The following is a 27169-nucleotide window of genomic DNA, read 5'->3' on the forward strand; positions in this document are numbered from 1 at the left end:
GTTGTACAATGTGCCTTAACGATCACAAGTAGACAACTATGCACTATTCTTGTTATCACAGATTCTATATTTTTCCATTCACCAATACACGTACATATCATATTACAGAATTAGTCATTTTTCCTAATTCACCATCATGCAAATGTATACATGAATGAAATCCACACAGAGAAATGAAAGTTACAGCACACAGGCACTTCTCCACCTTGTGTGAAATGTTCAACCTCTTATATTCTCGATTAGAATAATATTCAAAAACTGGTTAGAACACAGAGAATAAACAATTTTTTTCACTTTTATAAATAGTTTGTTTTACATGACACTTCCTGCACATTTTGAGCATACGCCTGAAGAGAAGAAAAAAAAAGTTTCAGCATGACATAAAATAGAATACATTACAAAGAAAATGATGGACCATGCAAACATTTTTTTTTTAGGTACTGGCTATGGCCATCTATCTACATCATTGTATGCAGCAATATAGAGGTATATTTCATATTACATCAGCTTTTTTCAAAGATAAAGTCTGGTACTGGAAAAAAAACACAGAAAATAAAATGTTCACAGAATTGAACAAATCTTCCACAGAAATACAATAAATAAATTAATGATACATGCATCTGCCAAACTTTTTTTCCCCAGAAAAATGTATAATTACAGAGTAATAACTAAAATTATTGGAAAATGCCTGTTTATAGTGTGGTCCCACATGCTGTATCCTGTGTTAGCTACACCGGGAAAAGCAAATGGTAACAAAATGAATAATTACAAGCAAGCCTGAATTAGTTCAATTGAACATTGTTCTCAATAAGCATTCTGGCATATGACAAATACTTCAGTACTGCTTCCAATCATTTCCTAACAAAATTAGATTTCTATAACAGAACTCAAACTTACGTTTTAAGAGAGGTAAACTTCTGTTACCGGTATATGCACACCTTGTACTTAGACCCTGTAGCTCAAAATTGTATACTCTAGTATACTTTTAAACAATGATGATAGCGATTTTTTAATTTTCACATTTTATTGCTTTAGCAGGTTAATCCAAACAATGCAAGAGGTAAATGTGATTATGAATCCTAATAACATGCAACATTTTCATAATGCTAAATACAATGTTTCTAAGGGCTGCATACTATTACCCCGGCTTTAGCACGGCTACCCTGATCGGCGCATCAAGTATTCAAAGAATTCCTTCTTACCGGGTACCCATGTACAACACCTGGGTGAAGAGTGACAAATGTAGATAAACGCCACGCCAAAAAGATGCAAGTGCCATGGTGGGATAAGAAATCCTGACCTTTTGTTTTGAAGTCTAGATACTTATCCACTGAGCCACAACACCTCTATTTATGTGTACACCCTGTATAGGGACCCTACAGTTTAAAGGTCAAGTCCACCTCAGAAAAATGTTGATTTGAATCAATAGAGAAAAATCAGACAAGCACAATGCTGAAAATTTCATCAAAATCGGATGTAAAATAAGAAAGTTATGACATTTCAAAGTTTCTCTTATTTTCAACAAAATAGTTATACGAACGAGCCAGTTACATCCAAATGAGAGAGTCGATGATGTCATTCACTCACTATTTCTTTTGTTTTTTATTGTTTGAATTATACAATATTTCAATTTTTATGAATTTGACGATTAGGACCTGCTTGCCTGAAGCACAAAATGTTAAAATAATGGAATTCCACCTGTTCAGGGAGGAATGAAACTTCATTTCACATGACAATGGCGAGAAAATAAAAATATTTCATATAATAAAATACAAAAGAAATAGTGAGTGAGTGATGTCATCAACTCTCTCATTTGGATGTAACTGGCTCGTTCATATAACTGTTTTGCTGAAAATAAGCGAAACTTTAAAATGCTATAACTTTCTTATTTTACATCCGATTTTGATGAAATTTTCTGTGTTATGCTTGTTGAATTTTTCTCTTTTTATTCAAATCAAGTTTTAGTTGGGGTGGACTTGTCCTTTAAAGTAATGTATTTTTCAAGTTTGTGTTGAAGAGGTTGTTTGAACAAGGCAAAGAACACTTGTCAAGTTTTCTGTAGTATCTCTCTTTTGGTGCATTTGATATTTTGCCAGAGATGTCAACACATACATGTAAATATAAAATTTATAATTAATCATGGCAGAAACACTTACAGAATGTAATTCTTTTTTAAACAGCCTGATACAGGTCATTTTATCTTTTTATATACTTAGTTCACCTGTGTTGTTGATGTAACAACGTGCCAAAATCTATATGTTTATCATTCTCATCAATAATGAAATTTTCTCTGTGAATATCACAAAAAAATCTAATTTATATGTTGTAAAAACAGTGAGCAGGTCTTACTATAGCTAATTTATTGCAAATAGAATTAGAACATCTTGTATGAAATGAACATATTGTATCTCCTTTAATGAAATGTATATATGCACTGTACATGGACAGAGCAAGATATTAACTCAAAGATATCAATTGTCATGCTTTTGTGCTGCAGCTTAAAGCTCCCACTCAGCTTTACAACTGCATGGTAACAGGTCCATGTAAGTTAAATGGCTGACTTGCCCAATCGGTTTATATATGTCACCTTTGTGGAAATTTTGCAGAAATGTCAAACTTGCAATTGGGAAGCACCATAGATAGTGGATACTGAATACTCCCCAGAGTGGAGAATGTGCAGATCCTGTTGGCAAAGTCCAAATCTAATCTGTTAAATACTGCTTTCCGAAATTAATACACTATGATTACTGTAATATTGCTTGAAATAAAAAGAAATAGATGGATATCAACGGATAACTTGTGTCCACTTTGTTCTTTGAGTCTATCTTTAATCTTTATCATTGTGTCCATCAATGAGCATACACTACACATTCACTTATCCACACATCCAATTTAACCTATAGAAAAAGAATTGATTTTTCCTAGATCTACAAAGATATTTATCTCCTATCCCTCCACAAATTGGCAACATTTCAAAAATAAATACAGACTTTTCAAGTTCACAAAAATTGAAATGGATATGAAATAGTGTCAAATAAATGATGATAGCAAAGTTTCAGTAAAAAAACATTGCCAATTTACATTTTTAATACTAATCTTTTTTGTGTGTGGGTTTACTTGTTTATGCTGCAAGGCTGGTTTAGAAATTGAAATAACTGGCTTAAACAGCTTTTATTATTAAAGGAACCAGACAACATTCAGCACTGGAAATGTATTTTTCTTATTAGATTTGATTTGTGATGGTATTATGGATTTAGAGAAACTGTAAAATGTATATTTTTTCTTTATAGGTGCAAATGAGGAAGTTTGTATCAATATCTCTTCATTGTTGTTTTTTCTGTCATGAAGCTCTGTTCTTATAATAGAAGTTGGAACCTCGGGTGAAGTGCGATCTTATTTCTATTTAGGAATAAGGAGAGAGTAATTTCAGATGGATGTTTTGTTGTTTTTGGTACCGAGTCAATGAACTAGATTGCGTGTCAGAGCAGTGCCCACTTGAAATCGGTGCCAAGAAAAAATCAGAGAATAGTATGAAATTCACAGGAAAAATATTAAGATAATAATTTGTTAACATGGTTTGTTACTAAGGTGCCCAAATATGGAACTCTATTGAAATGAAAATTCCCCCTTGTATCACTTTATATTCCTTTAAAACACATCTTAAAAACATACTCATTCCCCCCATTCCTGGTTATTGTTGTTAACAATGCCTGCATCATTCCCCACTCAATCAGTCCCTTAGCCCGACTTGAGTTTAGGTTATCTTTTAAGTTATTTTTCTTATTGTTCAATTTTTTCTAAGTTTTTCTTTTAGTCCCCCTATTGGTTTTTAATTATATTTTGGTTTCATTATCATATAGTATTTTGTTTCTTTTACCAATATTGTATGTTTTTACGATTTAAGTCATGATTTTGTGAATTTGTCATTACCTTGTTTGACTGTACGTTTCATTTTTGTGTGTATGGATCCCTATGAAAAACGGCATTTGCTGATAGGGTGTTCCATCCCACAAGTGGTAAATAAATAAAAATAAAATAAAACATTACCACGCGATATGAAAAAAAGATAAAACATAAGATAAGATAAAAGTAACATTAACATGATGAATTAAATAAACTTAAAATCAAAGACTTCTGAAATATAATCAGAACCGGTATATTAAGTTTTACTTGAAGGCACTGACCCAAACATTTAAATACAACCATAAAGCATCTAGAAATATATATTATCATAACATTTTATAATCAAACAGATTAATCCTCAAGTACCATCAATATCACCATTAATAACAAGAATATAATAATAACCAAAATTATATGTTCCTTCCCCTACAAAATTGCCTCAATCAATAATAAACATGATTATAAGATTCAAAATAAAGAAAAAATTCTGTACGAGATCAACTGAATCAATTTTGGAAGAGGTCTAAAGAATGACCTTACGCTTTCTTGTCTCTGATGTAATGGCCGAAGGTCAGGTCATAGTTCTTGAACTCAGAGTACTGGCGATCTTGGCGGGTGTAGCGGTCAAGGAAAGTCTCCTTCAAGGCTCCATGGCTTGACCGGCATGCTGCTTGCTGTGGGGTCAGAGAGGGAGAGGGAGAGGAGGGGGGGGGGCAAAGTATAAAGAAATGTGATTTGAATATATAGATGAGGAAAAGGAGAGACAGGAAGAGAGGCAGAGAGGAGTATGGGAGGGGGAGAGATGCACAGAGGAAAACAGAACAAAACAACACAAATGGCAGAGAAAAGAGACAAAAATAAAGAGCGAAAGGCATACAAACAGAGATAGAAAAATGAGTGATGAGAGGGGAGAAATAGAGAGAGATGGGGTGGATAGAAGAAACAAAGCAGAGATGGATGGATGGATATAGCAAGTAGGATATAGAGAGAGAAAGATGGAGAGAGAAAGGAAGAGACAGAGAGTGACAGGAAGGAAGCAAACAAAAAAGCAAAGAATTAAGAGAGGGAGAGAGAAAGTGATGAGCATGTTAAATGATCAGAGAGCGATTCTAAAATCTAATTCTTCAAAATAATCATCCTAATATTTCATGTAATACAATATGAGACCTACACAATTCAATGACCCCTGGTATTGTTTATATTTTCAAAGAATTTGATTTGACTTTTCATCTGACTTCCCATTTGACATAAAAAGTCTTTAACATTAAAAAAGATAAATACACTTTCAGATGGCTATAGAAAGTACTTAATAGTGGAATTTATATTTATTGATACAAATCGATATGCAAAATCGCCACTTAGAAGCCGACACCATTAATCCTTCCTGTCATATTTTGTTCTCTCCAAGGTAGATAAAAAAAAGCCAAGAAGTGAAACTATAAAGAAACCACAGGGTAGTAATAAGGTCATTTATACTTTAATATTAAATGTATTATCTAGTAGTGGGCAGTGGTGTAATTGGTGAACAATTTAGAATGGGCAATATGGTGTATGTGTGGAGAAAAATGACCTTTAAAAATTAAATTCAGATGTTTTGACTTCCCATTTGACAAAGGACGTTTTACAACATTAAACAGATAAATACCCTTTCAGACGGCTATAGAAAGTACTTAATAGGAATGATTAGTGGAATTAATATCTTGTTGATAAAAATCACAACACAAAATCGCCACTTAGAAGCTGACACCAAGCTGACTGGGCAATATGGTGTATGTGAGGATAATAATTACCTTTCAAAAATGAAATTCAGAAGTTTTGATAAGTTTTTATGATATTCAACAAATAGTATTCACCCTTTTTTCATTTCATTTCCTTTACCCCTTATATTCCCCCTTGTTTATTTTTCTTGATCATGGTATTTTTGTCTTTTTTTTTCAGGGGGGGGGGGTGCTCTGATTCCTTTATTATGTAAGCCAGTGGTAGTGAGAGAGGAGTTCCTTTGGATATTAATTGTAACTTATTTGTCAGCTTGAATGAAAATGGCTACATAATATATTGATGGTTTATTTTCCATCAAAAATTGTTTCAGAAACCTGCTGATTATTATTTCATTAAAATTCATCCATAAATGAGAAAAAAGCAATGAGCTGCCTGACCCTAAGATTTCCTTACTTTTATCTACTATACTCATATAAAAAAAAAAAATAAATAAATAAAGATAACTAAAATTGGCTGATGGCATCATCTATATCGTAAGTGGACACTCGTGCCTGGCCAATAATAAAACTGAAAAGTTCATTATGGAACAACAATGATTAAAATACAAAGTCTGCAAAAGACAGAACTAAAACAATCTCACGTTGCCAGCAGAAATCATTCACACTGCCAAGAGAATGACATAAAGACCATGAATAAAATGAAAAGAAGAAAATACATATCACTTATTACAATGAAGACTTATTTGATTACTAAACCTTCAATCAGGGCAAAAGAATGAAGTGGAAATTTCTTTCTTTCTTTATTCAGTGATATAGTGACAAATAAATTTCATTTCACTGACTATCTGGCAAAAATCAGTGCTTACTGCAACATCATTCACATTAATACCCAGGTAATAATTACCTCATTAGTGAAGAGCGTCATAACAAATTTCCCAGGCCTGAAGGTAGTGAGAATACGCTCAACGAGGCTACTATACTCCTCCTGCAAAAAGAAAAATAAATAAATAAAAACAATGTATCCTAATTGTCTTAAAAGTGGCATCAAATAATAATAATAACAACAATAATAATAACAATAATAAAAATAATAATAATGTGCAACATTTATATGCACTAAATACAAATGTTTCTAAGCGCTGCATAGTATTGTCTCAGCTTTAGCACGGCTACCCTAATTGGATGCTCGAGCATTCAAGGAATTCCTTCCTCACGGGTACCCATTTTCTACACCTGGGTGGAGAGTGGCGAATGGAGTGCTGTGATTTGATCCTGAACTTTGTGGTTCAAAGTCCAGAGACTTATCCACTGTGTCCCAATACCTCTACATTAATTACATTTAACAACTGACAAGTCAATGAAGGAAGTAAGCATATTTTTAAACTTGCATGGCTTGGGTTCTACACAAGGATAATCATGCTATTGAAGTGCCATGATTTATTGCCTAATCTGTCAAAGTTTTCACGATGAGAAAACAATCAAGCAGTTAATCATATGGAAAAACACTTAGGATCGTTTAGGGACCCCTGGCTATAAAGACATAGTGGTATATATACGGTAAACCATGGTTTAGTTAAATCTGGCTTAATTTATAACACTTTGTTATGGAGTTCTAGGTGTCAACCCATTCATCAATTAAAAGTCATTCTTATCCTGCTGCAAAAAACTGTAAAAAATAAATAAACTGAGTCATGAACAGGAAAATACATGTACAAAATATCTTATTAAATTTTAATGGAATCTTTGGTATAATATATTAGACAAAAATATGGAACAAATATGAAGTCTAGCATTACATAGAGGTGTGGTTTGAAATTCTAGTTTAGACGACGTTTTAACCTAGGTTTAATTACAGGAATACCATCCATAAAGTTTGGATTCTCGTGAACAGTTTTAGCCTTATAACTTGTACTACAGGTAGCTATCAAAACAATCCAACTGCTCATACATGTTATCACTGTTCTTCTTATCTCCACTGGGTAGTTTTTACATACTGGGGCCAGTTTCATAAACCTTGTTATAACAGCAACTTTGCAATGACAGTTAAAAGCTACTGAAATGCTTCTATCAGGGTCCAGTATCACAGAGGTTAGCGATAGATTGTACGCTTGATTTTCACTACTAATTGTACATTGTAGTCAATGTAAACAATCATAGAAAAATGTTATACAATCACTGCTAAGCTTTGTGTTATGGTCCCATGGTTGGCTGATAGTAAATTTGTTATGGAAAAGGTGTCAGGTGGGTGTTTCATGAAGCTGTTAGTAAGTTACGAGCGACTTTACGAAGGACTGGTGATCAATTCTTAGGAACTCAATCACCACCTCTGAAATTTCAATGCACATGATTAACTGCAAGATATGATCACCAGTCATTCGTAAAGTCGCTTGTTACTTACAATCAGCTCAGGTTTCACTGTTTAATAGGAGAGAAAATGATTTACCATGGAAGCATTGGTCTCAAAGCTGACATAGGAGAATTCCTTTTCTGGTGTAACATGGATAGTGACATAGCCATCCTGAGAAAGACAAAATAAAAAATATATAAATATAAGTGACGAGCCTAACAACTGCATGGATTACATTGATAATCCCAAAAGATTAAATATACAAATTTAAATAAATTTCTCAATATTACATAAAAAGTAGGGACAGTGATTTTCTATCTGCCCAGTAAATTGAATCGAAAGGACCATTTTGTTTCTTTCTTACTTTTCACATGAAATTTCAGAAACAAATAAAGACCAATGTCTCTATTAAAAGATGCTTGCTTTGGGGTAAAATATGATGCAAAAAGAATTTTTTGTGAGTACATATTAACAGAAAATTGCATCAAAGTACAAACAAAATGAGGAATTAAAATTTACATTTAAAGTGTAGATTTAATTAACTGTGTCTCTATATATTATGGATACATGACATCCTTCTTGCTTTATCTAGAGTATTACAAAAATAGGAAACAGGAGCATTTCATGAAAAGTTTAGTCAGTGAATTTCCCTGACAGATGTTATAAGCTACCGTACTTCAGATCGTTGCATCTGATTGGCTGAACTAGTCAATGAAAATCACTGATTTAATTCTTCATGAAAAGCTTCCCTGACATCTCCACAAGATAATACTCATCTATTCAAATTATGATTTCCAAAGGGAAGTCCAGGAAAGCAAGGGGTTAAAATCACGAAAAGCATATTTTGTTCTGAGCAAATTGGTAAAAATTCATTTTTCCACTTGAATATTTGTTTAACTTCCTGCAGGCCCCACATTACAGGGTTTATGACCTCAATCAAGAGGATCTTGTAAAATTAATAAAGCTGGGAAATGTGCTCAGATTGACTATTATATTCTTTGTGTGAATTTCCATTTTTTAAGAAAACAAAGTCTCTCTTGAATCAAATTAAATTTACTTTTTGATATTGTACATGTATAGTCCGCTGCCCTGAATTTTATCAGCCAAAATATCAGAAATCCATTTAATTACTTCTTAAAATCAAAACTTTGAATTTATTGAATGTAGATTTGAACTAAAGTGAAACCAAAAACAGGAACTCACCAAACACACTGAATAAAAATATCATATGAACATTCGGCCATTCTATCAAAACTCTATCAAGACTACAATATTCAATAGGTTAACCCATTGCCCACTGGAAATGGACTGTCTTTGTACAAAGCCAACAGGAATCACAGAATTCAGAACTAAACAGGTTAACCCATTGCCTACTGGAACCAGGTTCCTGATCGGAATCAGAGCCTTCAGAGGGGTGTTTCACAAAGCCAATGCACATGTAACTCAACGTGTAATCTGATTGATGTGTATGTGGTAATGTGCATCCCATGCACATTATCAGGTGGGTGTTTCATAAAGCTGTCTGTAGGAGCAACTGTAAGAATGACTGGTGAACCTTTCTTACGCTCAAAATAGTCACCAATTAACATTTATTGGTCAATATCATTAACCACAAGAAACGATCACCAATCATTCTTGAAGTCACTCTTAACTTGTGATCAGCTTTATGATATGGCCCCCTGGCAATTGCTTGCGGTGATACGTTACAGACCACACACAACTGCAACTTTAGGGTCACACTGAAATCTTTGTAAAGCACCCCTTCCCCCGGAGTCAAATGGATGAAAACAACAAGACAATATGATTAACAAACAGTAAAGATCAGAGACCCGTCATAAGAGTTGCCATTGATTGATCCAATCGATCACAACTATGAACGGCCAGCAACATCAACATCTAAAATGTATTCTTATTCAAAATATTCAAGATATGATGTATATTAATACATTCATCATTCTCTTGTAAATTCAGTGTGATTCTCTGTGTTTACCAAGGAGATTGTGCAGATTTCCTGCAGAAAAAATTATGGTATGGATGGATTTTATAGAGTTGAGATTGATTGGATTGATCACAACTCTTTGTAAGACGGAAGCCAAATGTGCTAGAGAGGTGACACTGATTTTGTATCCTGCACAAAGAAACTAACTTCCTTTCATTGGTAATTCTGTCAATCTTTGTTTTTGAGGAATCAACAAAGCACTAGGGTTTGCCAGATGATACTCACATTTTGTAGCAGTCCATTCATTGAGTAGCCGCATGGATCAAACACAAAGCCGTCAATCATACAATCTGGTAAAAGATCAGCTATTCCACTGTCCTGTGTTATAAAACAAAAATGGGCAAAAATTATATGTCATGAGTATGGTATAGGCTGAACTCTTTAGCCCGTATTCTGAAGTCAGGTTTAAGTCAGACCACGGTCTAACTCTGTGCTTAAATTATGGGGAGCCAAAAATTCTGTTTATATTGTATATTTCTTTTGGTTACTGTTTTACTTCCTTTTGGTTTTAAAAAGAAGAAAAATACTTCAATTATCATTCCGAGCAATTACGAACAATTTGGGTGTCACATGAGTTAGTAAATTGAATGTGTAATTGTTAGTGATTTGTGCCCCCAATTGGCTCTCTATAGTTAAACTATAACTCTAAACCAGGGTTTAATTTAAACCCGAGTTCAGAATAAGGGCCTTTGTGTTGTATTTCCCCCTCAAATTCTGGGATGTAATGACAGCAAACATGTAGCTTTAGCCATGTACCCTATTTTACAATACGATACAACGATTGGGACACGCTGCATCAAAATTCCTATTATGGTAGCTTTACCATTCTATTGAAACTTCTAGAATATTGTGATTGACTGTTGAGCATTGTAACCATGGATATCTACCATAATAATTAATGCAACAGGAGCCTAGAAAAAGATAGTCTATTTCATTCTGCCTTTCATGTATTAAGTTAATTCAATAAACCATAAAATAACACAAGGCAAAAGCGATTTTGTGTCTCGCCCAGGTATGAAAATAACAAGAAATATCGTGATTCGTGAGGGCATGCAACAGAATTGTATCAAAACTTCATTGTAATATAACTAAGATGGAATAACACTTGCCTTAAGAGCCTTGCACGTAAATTTTAATGTTGACCTGAAAATTATTCTTTGACCTTATCATGTGACCTCCGACTGCAGCATAACATGCAGGTCCCCCAAGTCAATCTACCATCCAAGTTTGGTTGAAAAGCACCTTACGGTTGCGGAGTAAGGTAAGGTTGACCTGAAAATGACCTTTGACCTTATCGTGTGACCTCCGACTACAGCATAACATGCAGGTCCCCCAAGTCCATCTACCATCCAAGTTTGGTTGAAAAGCACCTTACGGTTGCGGAGTTAGGTAAGGTTGACCTGAAAATGACCTTTGACCTTATCATGTGACCTCCGACTGCAGCATAACATGCAGGTCCCCCAAGTCCATCTACCATCCAAGTTTGGTTGAAAAGCACCATACGGTTGCTGAGTTAGGTAAGGTTGACCTGAAAATGACCTTTGACCTTATTGTGTGACCTCCAACTGCAGCATAACATGCAGGTCCCCCAAGTCCATCCACCATCCAAGTTTGGTTGAAAAGTGACTTACGGTTGCAGAGTTAGGTGTCATAAGAGAGTCTTCAATGTAAACTTTAACGTTGACCTGAAAATGACCTTTGACCTTACCATGTGACCTCCGACTACAGCCTAACATGCAGGTCCCCAAGTCCATCTACCACCCAAGTTTGGTTGAAAAGCGACCTACGGTTGCGGAGTTAGGTGTCTTCAGAGAGTCTTGCATGTAAACTTTAACGTTGACCTGAAAATGACCTTTGACCTTACCATGTGACCTCTAACTGCAGCATAACATGCAGGTCCCCCAAGTCCATCTACCATCCAAGTTTAATTGAAAAGCGACTTACGGTTGTGGAGTTATGTGTCATTAGATTTGTGATGGACGGACGGACGACAGACATTTGGATCCCTAAGTCTCGCCTTCACCTCTGGTGGGCGAGACAAAAACTGTACAAAGAAATCTGTTAAATCAATCTCTTAGGTCCACAGATATCTGCCTAAGGAGAAATTCACCTCTATTTGAAGCACCAGCACCACTTTAGATGAATATTTTATGAACCAAATATTAATATGACAAGGTGTGAGAAAGAAGTACACAACTTTAGGGGAAATTAGACCATCTTGGCATTAGACTAAATGTCATATTTTGAGAATGAGACCAAATGAGGGTTGCATCAAATGGCGATTGGACCAAGTTGATCGTGGACAAAGTAGGTATGGCAATGATGATGTAAAAGATGATCTGAGAATTAGACCATCTGCTAGTAGACCAAGTGAATTCAGATCTCATAAAAAGCTTGCTCATTTGAATAGATTCAATCTTACCTTAGTGACTGCTTCTGACTTGCGTCCCTTGGTGTTCTGGAAGTGGGCCATGATTTCATCATCTAGCTCGGTCATGAGGATGTAATGTAATGGTCAAGGATATTGACCACTGACCCTTTTCTATCAGAACAATACATGTACAGTCAATCCTATTGTTACATAGAATCCCAAAGAGAGTGTTTAGAGCAAAATTTAGAAGTTTTGGAGCTTCATTTAAAGATCAAAAGCCAAATTCTGATTTTATGCATAAATTAGCATAGTTAAAGATAAATGCCAGTAGTTGCAGTAAACACCGATTTCATGAGAAAGTCTGTAAAACCAGGCTTAATTGTCAGTATATCATCGAGGATCCAGATCTGGTACAGTTACATAAACTGAACTTTGTGAAATCTTGAAATCTACGCTGAAAAATGTTCACACTGAAGATCACCAACACAGATAGGCACATGTGGGACAGTGTATTATTATTGCTGGAATAAAGACCCGACGGAAGTGACCGAATCCGCTCTTATTTTGCTTATTTCTCAGCGATTACACAATTTCTTCCAGAATCCATTGGCACATATTTTTTATTCATACAAACAGACACTTGGGTGGTTATTATATTAGATTCTGTAAAAAGTCATTTTGAGATCGTTACCAATATTGGCATTTATCTTTAATCAGGCCATAATAAAACAAATTACTATAATTACATGTAATGTTGTACAATTTGGTACATCACTGTGTAAATAAAGTTGATTGTGACATGCATATCAGGGGAGAGGTGTTCTTAGGCTATTGCAATTTAAAATAAAAAGCTACTAAAGGCTGAAGCCTGCCTATTTTAACTTGAGTTTAGTGCATGGTACCATTCCAATTTACAGTTCTTATATGGAGGAAATAATGAGCGTATTTGATTGAATTTTGTGATTTCAAATGAAATCTATTTTGATTGATAGCCCAATATAAATCACTTCAAAAGAATAGGGAATGGGCTATAAATTTGTTGGTGGATTTCTGTTATCTGAATCACTAAACTTTGTCAGATGTTTGCTCAGAGGACCTTTTAGTTAAGAGGAATGCAAACAGTTCTGAGAGACTGTGAGATATCAAAAAATTGAAATAAAATTTTCACAAAGAATAGACAGTTGGGAAAAAAATCCTACAGCCGAAACATTTCTTTTCCCGACTAGAATTTTAAATGATACTCAAGTATACTTCGCATTATCATCCATGAGTGCTTTCGACAAGAATAAAAGAAAATTTGTCATTAAAAAAATTCCGAAGGATATTTCCAGAGTCTGATCAGGTTGTTCAATACTGGAGTTGTCCAATGTGTAAAGATACCTGAAAAATAAATATGATAATAGAGAATGTCTTATTATTGGTTGACATGTTTGATTTTCTGAAAAACAAATTTTGGAACAGTATTGCATGGTTTACAGGTATTGTTTACAAATATGAGGTAGAGTAGATTAAAACTGTAAGTCTTTCATCTTACATTGCATGGGAGTTAAATGGGGTGTTTGAGTGAAAACGAGATTGGTATTTTGAGAAAGACTTGCGAGAGCTACTATGGTGAGCGCGATGTGTGGTGTGAAGCTGATGGAAAGGAAGAAGACTGAGCTTTTGATGAAGTTATTGGAAGAGACGGATCAGATGTTGAATACAAAGGCGTACATTGGTATGGGCATGTGTTCAGGAGGGATATTAAATGTTTTGAGATGTGCGCTTGAGTTTGAGGTGGCTGGTCAGAGGGGAAGGGGTGAGGGAGACCGAAGCAGATATAGAAGAAGCAACTGTTCGAGCTTGGTGTTTCAGCCATGTTTAGCAGCCTTTTTTTAAGCTCTCAACACCAACAATGTACTTGAAATCCCCCAATGTAACAAACAATTTGAATTTCTTTCATAAAGAGAACAAACAATGAATAAAATTGTCGAGTGAAAAATCGAAATAGATGTACCCAAAACTTTAACAAGTGGAATGCCTCTGGCCGTCTCACCTGCATCACGCGGTTCAATATAGCAGCAGTGCTGACTTTGAATACTACTCTAACTCGCACAAGATGTTCAGTGATACATGGTTACTCTTATGTCCACTTTTTATGAACTAGACCAATAAAATTACAGAGATATGATGGTTATTCAACAAAAAACCCCAACATGGCCAAAGTTCATTGACCTTACATGACCTTTGACCTTGATCATGTGACCTGAAACTCGAACAGGATGTTCAGTGATACTTGATTACTCTTATGTACAAGTTTCATGAATCAGATCCATAAACTTTTAAAGTTATGATGGTAATTCAACAGATACACCCAATTTGGCCAAAGTTCATTGACCTTTGACCTTGGTCATGTGACCTGAAACGCGCACAGGATGTTCAGTGATACTTGATTACTCTAATGTCAAGTTTAATGAACTAGACCAATAAACTTTCAAAGTTATGATGGTAATTCAACAGATACCCCCCGATTCGACCAAAGTTCATTGACCCTAAATGACCTTTGACTTTAATCATGAGACCTGAAACTTGCACAAAATTTTCAGTGATGCTTGATTACTATTATGTCCAAGTTTCATGAATCAGATCCATAAACTTTCAAAGTTAAGATGGGAATTCAACAGATATCCCCAATTCGGCCAAAATTCATTGACCCTAAATGACCTTTGACCTTGGTCATGTGACATGAAACTCTAATAGGATGTTCAGTAATACTTGATTAACCTTATGGCCAAGTTTTATTAACTAGGTCCATATACTTTCTAAGTTATGACATCATTTAAAAAACTTAACCTCAGGTTAAGATTTGATGTTGACGCCGCCGCCGCCGTCGGAAAAGCGGCGCCTATAGTCTCACTTTGCTTCGCAGGTGAGACAAAAACAAATAACTCTTTCAAGAAATAAAAAGTTGATTGGGCATAAAAAGACATTAATCTTTTTGTTTGTTTTGTTTTGCTTTTAGCTTTTTTTTTTTTTGGGGGGGGTCCTTTTTGACAAAACAGGTGCAAATGGTGAACCATAGAGGTAACATGGGTTAACATTTTCTTTCCAGAAAACATAAACTTTTTTTCCTCCCAGAAATCTTTATTTTCAAGTCTAGTCTGTTGTTACGGGCTGACTCCACTCTAACAAAGGACACAAAACAAAGTATCAGGCCAATACTAAAACCACACTCACTAACTGAAACCTTTTATCAATGTATATCATGAGATAAATAGTGAGTAGGCATGAGTGAGAGATTTGGCATAAGGTGAAAGAAAGATGCTCAATCCAACGAGACATAGCCGAGTTGGATAGAGTGTCTCTTTCGCTGAATGTGGAATGTTGCATCGTTGTGCAGATGAGATTATGCAGTATTTGTATTGTACAATGCCTCGCAAGTTAGCGAAAATATGAATAATCAATATTTTTCCTATGTTAATTTATGAAAGTAAGAATAACTGAAAGCCAATAGTAAGGTTCTACTTACCAACAATCCCCATTCATCCTCCCCAAGACATAGGCAGCGCCACCTGCAAGAGGAAAGAAACATAAAAAAAATCCATATCTTATTGTTCGAAATAGAGGTCTCAAATGGAAATACTCAGAAAATTTTGCCCAATTGATCATGGGCTCAGCTGCCACTGCGCAGTGTGCGATTGACGTAGCTCTATACAGATATTATCAAACAATCAATAACTATGATATAACTGGCTGTCATAATCACCCGGGCCAGGTCTCACAAAGAGTTATGATTGATTCAATCTAATCATCCTAAACTATGATGAATGTAATACATGTAATACAGAGATTAATACAGCAATTGGTCAATTCTTCTTTGAATGATTTCAATGTATCCGCTCATTTTTCTCTCAAATCACCCTTAACTGTTTCTAAAAAGTAAATAAGATAGCTTTGTTCACCATTCACGAGTTAGGAAAGAGCATGACAAACATTCATTATAAGGAAAATTTCGACATTTTTTACTTTCGATAATTTGGCACAGAGTTAAACCATGGTCAAAGTTAAACCTGACTTCAGAATACAGGGCCCTGTATTCATTGTAGATGTTGCTGATAGCTTTCCATAGTTATGATTGAGCATATTAATCGCAAGTACATGGATTGGGAACTTACGATCAAAAATTGAATCGAGGTACTTGACCTCATCCTCAAAGCTCTTATAGAGGGAGTGCTGAAGATCCGGTCGCATGAAATTCTTCCTGGAGTAAAATATATCCTGATGAAACAGAAGAAAAAAAAGGGCAGTTGGCAATCGGAATCCTACTTTGTCTACATCTAGTTTGCCTGTACATAATGATTTGATCTCCATCATAATCATCATCAACACAATCACTAACACTATCAGTATCATCATCACCAGCATCATCATCATCATCACCACCATCACTATCACCATCATCATCATTATCATCATCATCATTATCATCATCACTATCACCATCATCAACATCATCATCACCATCACCATCATCATCACCATCATCATCACTATCATCATCACCATCATCTCCATCAATATCACCATCATCTCCATCACTATCACCATCATCATCATCACCATCATAATCATAACCATCACTATCATCATCATCATTATTATCATCATCATCATCATCACTATCATCATCACCATCATCACCACCATCATCTTCATCATGATAATCCTCATTTTCATCATCGTTCATCATATTCATCATTTTTATTTACTTACAACTACTTTGAAGTTGCAGTATTTTTCAGCCAAGGTAATAAGAGGCTCAAGACTAGCTAGAATGGTGGTCATGCCGCAAGTCTTTAGGATCAAGCGTCTCTTGCTGATGAAAAGGCTACTTTCACTGAGAAAATACAATTAGAATAATATAGACAGGGGGTAATCATTTGAGTGTTCATCTGGACATGATGCATCTTTAATATCTTCACAGTACTTTTTTCATATTTCATTGTACAGTATGTAGTAGTTTTCCAAACGTCTTTTCAAATAAATTCTTTGTGTACAACAATGTTTGAAGTACAAATCTCTACATACAGTGGACATTTAAATGCACAACTCATGCCATTTAAGCCCATTTTCAAAATGTTTTGATACCCCCCCCCCCCCCAGTGCACTGTCATTTCTGAATTCATTAATATGAATGTGCATGCCTAAAAACAGTTGAGATACACAATAGAAGATGTAGAATTAAATCGTAATTTCTTGGATGAACTTCGTGACTTTACAAGAAAAAATAATTAGGAATGGATACCAAATCAAACTAAAATACCTGTAAATTATAACATAAAGATGGCTAGAAACACTAAAAATGCTTTTTGTGCTTATAGAAACACTAAAAAGTAAAAACTAATTTTTTTTTACATGTAGCAAACATAATACATATCAGTTGAATTGTTCATCTCCAGCAGGGGTAAAAATATGTATGATATGTGAGAGTAACGCACCAGTAGCTGTGCTATATGAATTGACCTCTTAAAACTTAGTAGCTTACTTGTGCATCAAATCAAATCGAAATAGAATATTTAATGTATCAAGTTTAATAATCAAGAATTAGTGATTCTTCATTGAATTTGGACAACTAGAGCCAACTGTGAAAAATTGTTTCTTTTCCCATTTTCTTGGCAATTCCCTCTGAAGGCCTCTCTTTAAGAGGAGATTACATATAAAATATGCTTGAGTGCTCACATTTACTGTATTTCTGTTCAACGTAAATGCTTGTGCACTCATACATATTTCTATACAATATAATGCTTACCTGCTCACATCTCACAGGATCATTTATACCATGGTCACATTTACGCTACGGTGGCCGTATGGTGAGTAGAAAACAGCAGTTTTAACATTTTTTGTACCAGCTATATATAGGTGGTTTGAATAAAAATGATTAACCTGCTGTTTTCGGCTGATCGAGGTATCAGTATACATGTATGGCACTAGTTAGACAGTGTTCCATTCAACCAATTCACAATCATCGAACAATATTTGAATATCAGGGTGTCTGAAGGGTGACACAACATTCTATCCTGCGACAATAGCTCCCAGCTTCATTTCGTCTAGGATGAGGGTTATTAACAAGTTATGTTGCAATCAGGTTTTAATATATATGAGGATTAGGGGTTTTGTAGATTGAGGGTAGGTATCAAAATACAGGGTTGAAGTTCTAATAGTTATTCAATTAGAGCCTGGAATTGATAGCCGACCAACCGCTGCCGGGTCAGTTGTCATGGAATCGTCTGGAGAGAAACCCTTTACAATGGACCCAGATTCTACTATTCTATTCTGAATAAAGTAAAAGGAATTTGGAACTCAGCAATACCATTCCCGTATATTAAGTACTGTATATAAGCATAAAGTTTATAAAAAAACACCTAAAAACTACACCATACCATTCTGAAAATGTATTTAGAAAGAACATGTACATCGTATGCTTTAATAATAATTTATAATAATCTGCTTTTATATAGCGCATAATAAATGTATCAGAACAATGTTACTACATGTAAGTGCTTTACAGATATATTATCACCCCCGTCATCGGTTCCTGGCGTGCCTGCACACAATGTACATGTATGCACTTTCTCCACTCCCTGGAGAGCATTCCAACATTATGCGTCACCGCCAAGCAGCAACGATGACAGTGTTCTCTCCGTTTCAAACAATAAGTCCAGATGATCAGATTTATTTCTAATTGTTATTTACATGAAGTTCAGATATCATGTAAGCAAAGTTTTGGGAAGAAAACCTCATTCAATTTGTTGCCATGGTAACCAAATTCAGCCTTGCAGATGTTAACTGATAGCTCAAAAAAATCCTGAAAACCCAGGCCGGGGGTCCAGGGCCCCGCCCAGGGCCCCTGGCGGGGTCAAGGGCGAAGCCCCCTGAAGCTGGAACGTTTTCTTATTCTTTAGAGGGCTGAAATCATTAATCTACAGTAGTACATAACAAATAATCAATGACATAATAAACTTCATATCATAGGCAAGAAAGGTGCTAAAAAAAAAAAAATCATGTAACCCGTACTCATTACGGTACGGTTAACCTGCTGTGGGTTAATATGCTGCGGCCAATGGGTGCGACTCGGGACGGGTGTATGTAGCAGCTGGGGTCCCTTTTTCACTCACTGTACTCATCAACAAGACAATCCTATACTATTGAAAATCCATAAATCACAATTTCTATCAAAATGATGGATAGTTCACACATATGAATTGATGAATACGCACCAGAGAACACATATTTCATGGTAGCAAATAGGTTTTCAGCTGAAAATACAGGAAAATTTGCAGTTTTCATTTTGTGGTAGTGAGTGTAGCAGCTACATGTTTTTTCTGCTTTTTGGCTGATCCAGACTTTGTCATGTTCTTCCTTTTGAGGGTTTTTGGCAGCATGACCAAGTTTCTAAGTTCTGCTGCTTTCGTTTGGACCGATTTCTTTGCAGCTTGTTCTGGTGGTACGTCAGAGCCTGGCTTGGTCTTGGAGGCCTTCTTGAATTTTGACCAGGAGGTCTGCAAGTGATAACATAATGCAGTATCTACTGGAGAATGGAGCACATTGGGTCGGTGAAAGAGTTCCAAGCTGGATTTTCCCTCAGACTGCAGATGGAACTTCACTGTCTGAACAGCACTGAAAGTTTTTATCTCTAGTCGGTTAGTCTTTTGGTTTATGTAATTGTTCATAAGGCTAAAGTGCTGCTCTACTACAGGCGCTGTGATGATGGACAAGCATGCCTTGACTACTTTCCCCAACATGGGATACCCATCTACAACAGCAGCCCACCAGTGATCTGCACGAACTGCCTTTTCATCAACAAAAGCAGGTGGCAACATAGGATCACTATTAATCCTTAACACTTCATGTATGTATGCATCCTTGTCTTCGTCACTTGATATCACTGTAGGAAAGTGATGAACTAACTTCTTCATTGTGTTTGTACATTCAGATCTGCCAGAGCACACAGCGATTGGATCAACAGCAGCTAACCTCTGCAGTGTTACATTCACCAAGGGAAGTTTATTCACCAAGTACTTTCCACTGTCAATATAGGCTGTTTGAAGTTTTTCCAGAAATTGAGACTTTGAGTGCTTTTTCTTAGCAAGAAGCTTCTTAGCCTTTGATCCCATGTACATGTTGCTCAAATCTTCCAAGTTCTCCTTTGCATCAATCTGTAACGATTTGATTTGTTGTGCTGTGATGTTCTTGATCTTTTCAGTCTTCACAAAACATGCCAAAAAGTGGGTGGCTAACTCCATATGCTCCTCGTGTGCTCTGTGCACCATTGGTGCTCTCTGTTCGAAAGTTATGATGAAAGATTTGAACATGGGAAGTAGGGACAGATACAAGTGGATATGGATGAAAGTATCTATTCTTGTGTAGAAGATCCGTTCAACGATGCGTTTTTTCCTCTTTCTTCCATCTTCTGTGAGGTTTTTTTCCCTACAGACTTTGATAATTTTGGAAAGCTTGCTCAGGTTACTTGTAGAAACACCTTCCAGAATCTCATCGAGGACAGATTGGTAGACTTCTCTCTCATTCCGGGCAACCATGCTGAATACGTAACAGTCAAGGCATCTAGCATTTCCTCACTGGGTTGTAAGACATCAAGAACTTACAGCCATCTGTGTGGTACTCTTTGTTTTGGGATGTGGAAGCTGCATTGAAGAATGTTACAGATTTCCTCTAAGTATTGCCGTAGATCAGTAGAAAACTTGAACTCGGTGTGCAAGTCATCAACCAGTCTCTCTACAACATTGTTGAAGTGACTGCAAAACCTACGGGAGGCATTGTGTATATGATGACATACATCACCATCGATGTCAAGCAAATGGTTGGCATGATGTTGACGCAGGAGGGTTTCAAACCCTCCTTTTTTCCCTCTCATGTAGTTTGCGGAATCACATAGCACAGAAATCAAATAGGACAGAGGAATGTTGTCATCTTTCAACAGTTTTACTATTGAATCACTTATAGTTTTGGCACTGACAATGGTAAGAGTCAATGAACTGTAGTGCTGAACAATTGTCTCTCCTTTTTCTGGGGAGAAATAGGCTACCATAACACTTCGAACTTTCTTGTTATTATTACTTGTTGCTTCATCAAGATTCAAGGAAAAGCAGTTGGTCTGCATCTGATAGACAAGATGCTTCCGGGCAACAGCCCCAATGCCATGGACCATTTTATATGTAGCGGAAGCCCTCCCCAGTTGTACACCATCAAGGGCCATTTTGTCCTGGGACATTTCTTTGGCATAGGCAACAAGATGTGGAGCGTCGCTCAACTTGTACTTGTGTTCCGCCATGAAGGCTAAAGTCCGTCCTTCAGCATGTGATATCCTATCTTTCAGGTGCACAAAGGGTTTGGGAGTCTTGCTGTAAAGGAATAAATAAGAAATTCAATCAGCAAAAACACAAGAATATAATACATGATAACTTCAAAATTAAAATAATATAAATCTTCATAATATTAATGCACATGTATGTGCACTACCATACTATAATTTTTATTTAAATCCGAGCTAAGGTCAATTCAAAATGCTATCATCACATGATGGTAATTCACGATTGAATCTGAATGCTAATGACAATCTGTTAGTGATTATTGTCAATTTGTTAGTATAAATGAAAAATCTAAAAAAGCAAAATTCCTCATTGAATATCAAACTAAATTGTTTATAAAGATCAATGTAACAGGGTGGGATGAATTTGGAATTATGATTAAAAAAAAAAAAACAATGGAGAAATTTTAACTTTGGCCTCTGTCATACAGATTACAGTAATTTCATAACATGATGGTTTAAAAGATGAAAATGTACTCTAACTCAAGAGAAAAAAAAGACATCACGCACATCCAGTGGCAGTCGTAGCAAGTGAAGGCGCTCCACATACAGCATCCATAAACCAGGCGGTGAAGTACATGATGATGTAGAAGTGGGCCGTTTCAGGAGTAGCAACTTCTGAGGTATTAGTAAAAATAATCCAAACATGTTGATGGGTTTATCCAGTTAAATAAATAACAGCATTGTCATGCTAAACATACAAAAACTTTTTATCATGCAAACAAAAAAATAAAGAAAGTAAACAATTAAGTACAAAAACATTTTCTCATGAAAAAAAATCTGGAAAAAATTAATTTTAGAAAGACAGTAAAAAATTATACTCACGTTTGCTTACAAGTTTCAGTGGCAGGATGAACATTGGGAGGTGCCCCATACGGTATCCCTGAACCAAGTGATGAGCATGAGGTACTGGGTGCTGCGGCTGCAGTTTCTGGTGTGGGGACAGCACATTCTTTCTGAGCTGCAGCCTGATTAAAATGAGTTGAGTTTGAGCGTACAGAGAAAAATTAATTTCCTATTACTAAGTACACAGCAAATCTGAGTTTCTTCAACTATAATACATGTACTGACAAATGTATGAGATGGCAGATTTAGTATTTATGTGGCTAATAAAAGAAGTTCTAAATTTGTGATAGCCTCAGAAAAACAGGTATGTAAGGCACTAAACTGTAAAAAGGCTCTTGATAAGCATGTGCCATCAGCTGAACCCATAATATATAAACATATTTATATGAACGAGAATATGTTAAAAAAAAAATAATGATATAAAACAGTAAGAGGGGGAAAACTGTACGAAAAATGCTTACAATACTTGAAGTATATGACTAATCACCATACAATAAAGACCAGATTTAAAAGAAGTTATGCAATTTAACTTGTGAATGTTGGACCAACCTGAAAAACAGAGGGCAACAGTTGAGCTCCCTTTCTTGCTCCACGCCATTGTCTGTGGCCTTTTGATGTTGCATGACCTCTCAGTGCTTTGAATCCTGCACGAAAGATAGATCACTTATAGGTGTAAGTTATACCGTATAACATTTTTGTTGGAACTTCGTAACGAATACATGTAGGCCGAACATTACACATCATTCTGAAACAGTGGAACCAAAAGAAAGTCTAGGGTCGAGAGTCTACTATGCCTCCATGGCCTCAGTCTATCGGCGACTTAATTTTTAAAGTTAATGATAATCTACAACTCGCTTGGACTCTAGGCTCTAGCTACTAATGTCCACGAAACATATAATTTTTGTGCTTGTTCTCTATGGGAACAAACACAAATAATGAAGAAAAAAAATCAAAGCCTAAAAAGGCCAAGTTATACCAATTACAGTCTACGAAGTCTAACGACTCTAGCCTCTACTCTTGAATTTGATACATGTTATTTAGCTCTAACTTAATACATTTGAATCCAAAGAAAACTGGGGAAAATAAGTGAATCACTGTCTTAAAAAAAATCAGTTTTGCACGACTTTACAAAAATTAAGTTTTGCATGATTTTACAGGGATTTTAAAAATTCACTTTAAATTTCAAAGCCGAAAGAACACCCACCTGATGCACCGTAATTGATCTGCTTTCCATTACACCACATGCAAATCGCCTTGCCCGACTGCCTTATCTTTCTGATGTATTCTGATAGGTAATCCCCATTCTCATCTTTGATCTCGAGCCAGGACCATCGCCATTTGTTTTTTACTCCTTCTTCTAAATCTCTGACACATCCTTCTTCTTCTCTCTCGATGATTTCAGACATTTGTAAATGGTGACTGGAAATCAGGGTCGAAATGCAGTCCACGCCGATTAGCTGAAATCCCGCGGCAGACAACCAATCACTCACGCAGCAGCAGGCAATTGCAGCCACACCGGGCCGTGCTTCGAGCGGTTCTACCGGGCGATCGCCCGACTGGGATAGCGCTGACACCCGTATCCCTGCAGGGTATAGGGCGGCGTTTGCAACTGCTACAATGTATTGCTCGCGCGTACCGTGCAAGTACAGTACCAGCTAAACTTCATGCTGCGCACAACGCTAATAATTTTCCGTCTGCGCAAATTGGCCATCCAAAATTGAAATTGCGCTCTCCGTAGCGAACTCCGTGACAAGATTTGGAGGGGAAATTTTTACGGATTTCACTTTGACAATCGATTTTTTTTCCGAAATATTTTTCAGCAAAGGAAAAAATCCTGAATTCCTGAAAAATCCGGAAAATTAGCAACTCTGCAAATTAATAAATAATAATTTTACAATTTGAGTTTTAAATAAAGGATGATAAAAACAGTAAAATCATGGGCCTGAAATCGCAAAAAGATTTTGAAAATTGGTTGAACCCATGGTTTATGCAGATTTTGTATAAGTTACACTTAACTTCCCATGCAATAAATGTCCAATACTACTGATGCCCGATTTTGTTACACTGTGCCAAATTAATGCCTGTTGCCATGGTGAAGCACACTATTTTATTCAAAGGTGCACTGTTTTGAAGAGTGGACTCATGAATAAAATAGTGGATGATGGGGTTCCTATTGTAATAATATCACAAACATTGTATGCTTGACACAGCAAAAAAAAACCTCACAAAAACACCATCGAGTTACATTCATAAATATAAATATCGGCGTGCAGGAAAAGGGCCCAATATTTGAAGCATTCTACTTTAGGGCTGGGGGTGGGATTACTCCAATTTCAACGAACATGTACAGGCCGTACATGAAACAAATATTTATTGATATCAATTGCTGTTATCATTGGCATACTTGTCATCAAAATAAGAATGATCATTACCTTAGTAACAAATTCAACATTTACAATATAATAGGGCTGCATTTGTGCAACTTCAAGTGCGAGAATTACAAACATATAAATCAAAATATTTCAACAGAAATATTCTCTCCTGTCCATTGACATTATTCCCCATAGCTTACTGAACCTAACCTATAAAATGTGTCACTTATGACAACATGCCGGCCGGCAAAGATTATATTAACTGTGATCTTACAGAAGTGTAGGCCTCAAATATCTTTTTTTCAAGCTCACCTCAATACATAGGCATGCTGCTCATCTCGCTCTGAAAAGCTGACGATCTCACACTGCACTTTGACAAGCATTTCAGCAATCTCATCTCTGAAAAGCAAAGGCAAATTAGATGTAGACTGAATTAGATATTGAGTGCTGCTGCTAACTACAACAACTACTAAGTACTTCCACTACAACTACATAATGGCAGGCTTATTATAAACGGCCGTGTTAGAGGCACACCACTTACAGGACTCTTTATAACAAGCCCAATGGCCGTACTTTGATGAAGATGTTGATGGTAATGCCATGATGATGATGATGAAGATGACGACGATGATGAAGATAATGATAAATCTGACAATAATTTGTATAAAATAACTAATCAAAATATTGAAACAAAAACTACCATAATAACAATATCATTTATTTTCTACAACAGCTCTAAGCAACACTAGGGTCCATATTTTGAAGTCGGGTTTAACTTAAAGCTTTAAAGTTGTGGTTTAAGTATGGGAAGCCAAAAGTATCAACATTTTTATCAGGTTGTAGGCCTTTGTTTCCTATGTTAACTGCATTCTTTCATGATTCATCGATGGTGAAGACAATAATATATTATACTTCCTAGACAATAATCAATGATTTGAGAGCCAAATGAGCTGAAGTATGATATCTCTACTGTTAGTGATTTATGTAACAATTGGCTATCCATACTTAAACCACAACTTTAAACCAGAGTTTAAGTTAAACCTGCTATCAGAATACGGGCCTAGGAGGCTAGCTAAATTGCTAACCCATATTGCTGGCCAAAATTTTCAAAATTCTTAGGGGCTGCCCTCTACATCTTCTGCACAATAGCTTCATGTATTAAAACACACTCTAGTTTGTACTGTTGTAGTGGTGAGAAGTGAACGGAACAGAGACATAAAAACTTTGGTCTAATATTAAACTGTATACCCGACGAACATGTATGATGACAAAAATTATGTTCATACCTTGGAATGACTCGGAGGTCATCTGGCAACTTAGGCTTTTTAACCTCTCCATTTTCCAGGGTGATGGTGTCAAACCATAGTTCTAGAAGCTTCTCTGTGCCTTCGTAGTGTGTCAGCTTACTGCCCTCATTGTTGACCTTATCACTGCCCTGATCCATGTTTGCATGGTCAAAGGAGCCACCAGCCTTTCAGTGGATTCTGCTCCCGTCTACATGAAAATCTTGGACACAATTCAAAATTCAAATTATTTACTTTTACTGTCTGTAAAAACACAGAATTTCGCCTCTGCTGGCCCCTAATCATTCATCACACAATCACAGACAAAAAGAAAAGTATTAAACATATCAGATACAAATAAAAAAGCATAATCTTTGCATAAATAATCGACACAATATATAATCAACTTCTTATAGCCCTCTCTGACCCACGACAGAGGCACATGGCAACAATTCAGTGAACTGAATCTGCTGCTCTGAGCCCCTACAGTGGTTAAATAGGCCAGAGAATGCTGAAAGTTTGATTACATGTACACATATAATTCTAAGGTAAGAATGGAAGTAAGGAATTGAACAATTTTTCAAGACAATCATACATAAATGATTAAATAATGCATGTAAAAGAAATTACTGAAAATACTGATTTTGGTTTAAAATACATGTATGGTATGCATTCCATGACCATGGCACCTTCATGTACATTAGCTTTTTGAAGATCTGTTATTATATTGACCATATTTGGACTTATATATGTTGAAAAACAATGTAAGCCTTCTGACTGTATAGCTTTTAAGTGAAAGTTCTTGATATTGATATTTTGTCCCTACACATGGACAGCGAAGTTGGCCCAGTTGAGATAGGGTAAAACGAACAAACTGTTCCTTCAGAAAAATGAAAATCCCTCATAATCCACTCCTTCTTTTTTAAAGGTCAAATCCACCCAGACAAAATGTAGATTCAAATAAAG

The 27169-nt window shown here is 35.9% G+C and overlaps 2 protein-coding genes and 1 long non-coding RNA gene across 4 annotated transcripts; 1 reads left to right on the forward strand and 2 right to left on the reverse strand.

Annotated features, from left to right (window-relative positions):
* The first annotated feature begins 243 nt into the window (after positions 1-243).
* Positions 244-2375, forward strand: LOC121414162. The gene is made up of 2 exons (XR_005969808.1): positions 244-1389; positions 1990-2375. It is a non-coding gene; the product is annotated as an uncharacterized LOC121414162 (long non-coding RNA).
* A 1803-nt stretch (positions 2376-4178) lies between these two features.
* LOC121414160 (S-adenosylmethionine decarboxylase proenzyme-like) lies at positions 4179-26452 on the reverse strand. Its single transcript, XM_041607233.1, has 11 exons — positions 26207-26452; positions 25233-25319; positions 17091-17214; positions 16493-16595; positions 15847-15889; positions 13664-13718; positions 12390-12470; positions 10193-10285; positions 8065-8139; positions 6526-6606; positions 4179-4577 (listed from the first exon to the last, which is right to left on the reverse strand). The coding sequence occupies exons 1-11, from the start codon at positions 26362-26364 to the stop codon at positions 4440-4442; spliced, it is 1038 nt and encodes a 345-aa protein (XP_041463167.1). The 5' UTR covers positions 26365-26452; the 3' UTR covers positions 4179-4439.
* LOC121414161 lies at positions 21664-23965 on the reverse strand. 2 transcript variants are annotated; one of them, XM_041607235.1, is made up of 4 exons: positions 23753-23965; positions 23098-23192; positions 22528-22670; positions 21664-22317 (listed from the first exon to the last, which is right to left on the reverse strand). In XM_041607235.1, the coding sequence occupies exons 1-4, from the start codon at positions 23952-23954 to the stop codon at positions 22305-22307; spliced, it is 453 nt and encodes a 150-aa protein (XP_041463169.1). In that variant the 5' UTR covers positions 23955-23965; the 3' UTR covers positions 21664-22304. The 2 variants fall into 2 exon arrangements, with proteins under 2 accessions (XP_041463169.1, XP_041463168.1); XM_041607234.1 differs by having other exon boundaries at positions 21664-22320.
* Positions 26453-27169: the final 717 nt, after the last annotated feature.

This window comes from Lytechinus variegatus, chromosome 4 (assembly GCF_018143015.1).
Source record: "Lytechinus variegatus isolate NC3 chromosome 4, Lvar_3.0, whole genome shotgun sequence".
In the NCBI taxonomy this organism is placed as follows: Eukaryota; Metazoa; Echinodermata; class Echinoidea; order Temnopleuroida; family Toxopneustidae; genus Lytechinus; species Lytechinus variegatus.

Bases quoted from the DNA above. Each gene is read 5' to 3' on its own strand.
- LOC121414161 (XM_041607234.1), bottom strand. From the start codon at position 23,954: ATGTCTGAAATCATCGAGAGAGAAGAAGAAGGATGTGTCAGAGATTTA. The intron at 23,193-23,752 runs GTGGGTGTTCTT...TCTTTCGTGCAG, and splicing joins GATCAATTACGGTGCATCAG to GATTCAAAGCACTGAGAGGT. The intron at 22,671-23,097 runs GTTGGTCCAACA...CATTTTAATCAG, and splicing joins TGTTGCCCTCTGTTTTTCAG to GCTGCAGCTCAGAAAGAATG.
- LOC121414160 (XM_041607233.1), bottom strand. From the start codon at position 26,364: ATGGATCAGGGCAGTGATAAGGTCAACAATGAGGGCAGTAAGCTGACA. The intron at 25,320-26,206 runs GTATGAACATAA...TTTGCTTTTCAG, and splicing joins GACCTCCGAGTCATTCCAAG to AGATGAGATTGCTGAAATGC. The intron at 17,215-25,232 runs GTGAGCTTGAAA...GTATTTTCTCAG, and splicing joins CAGCATGCCTATGTATTGAG to TGAAAGTAGCCTTTTCATCA.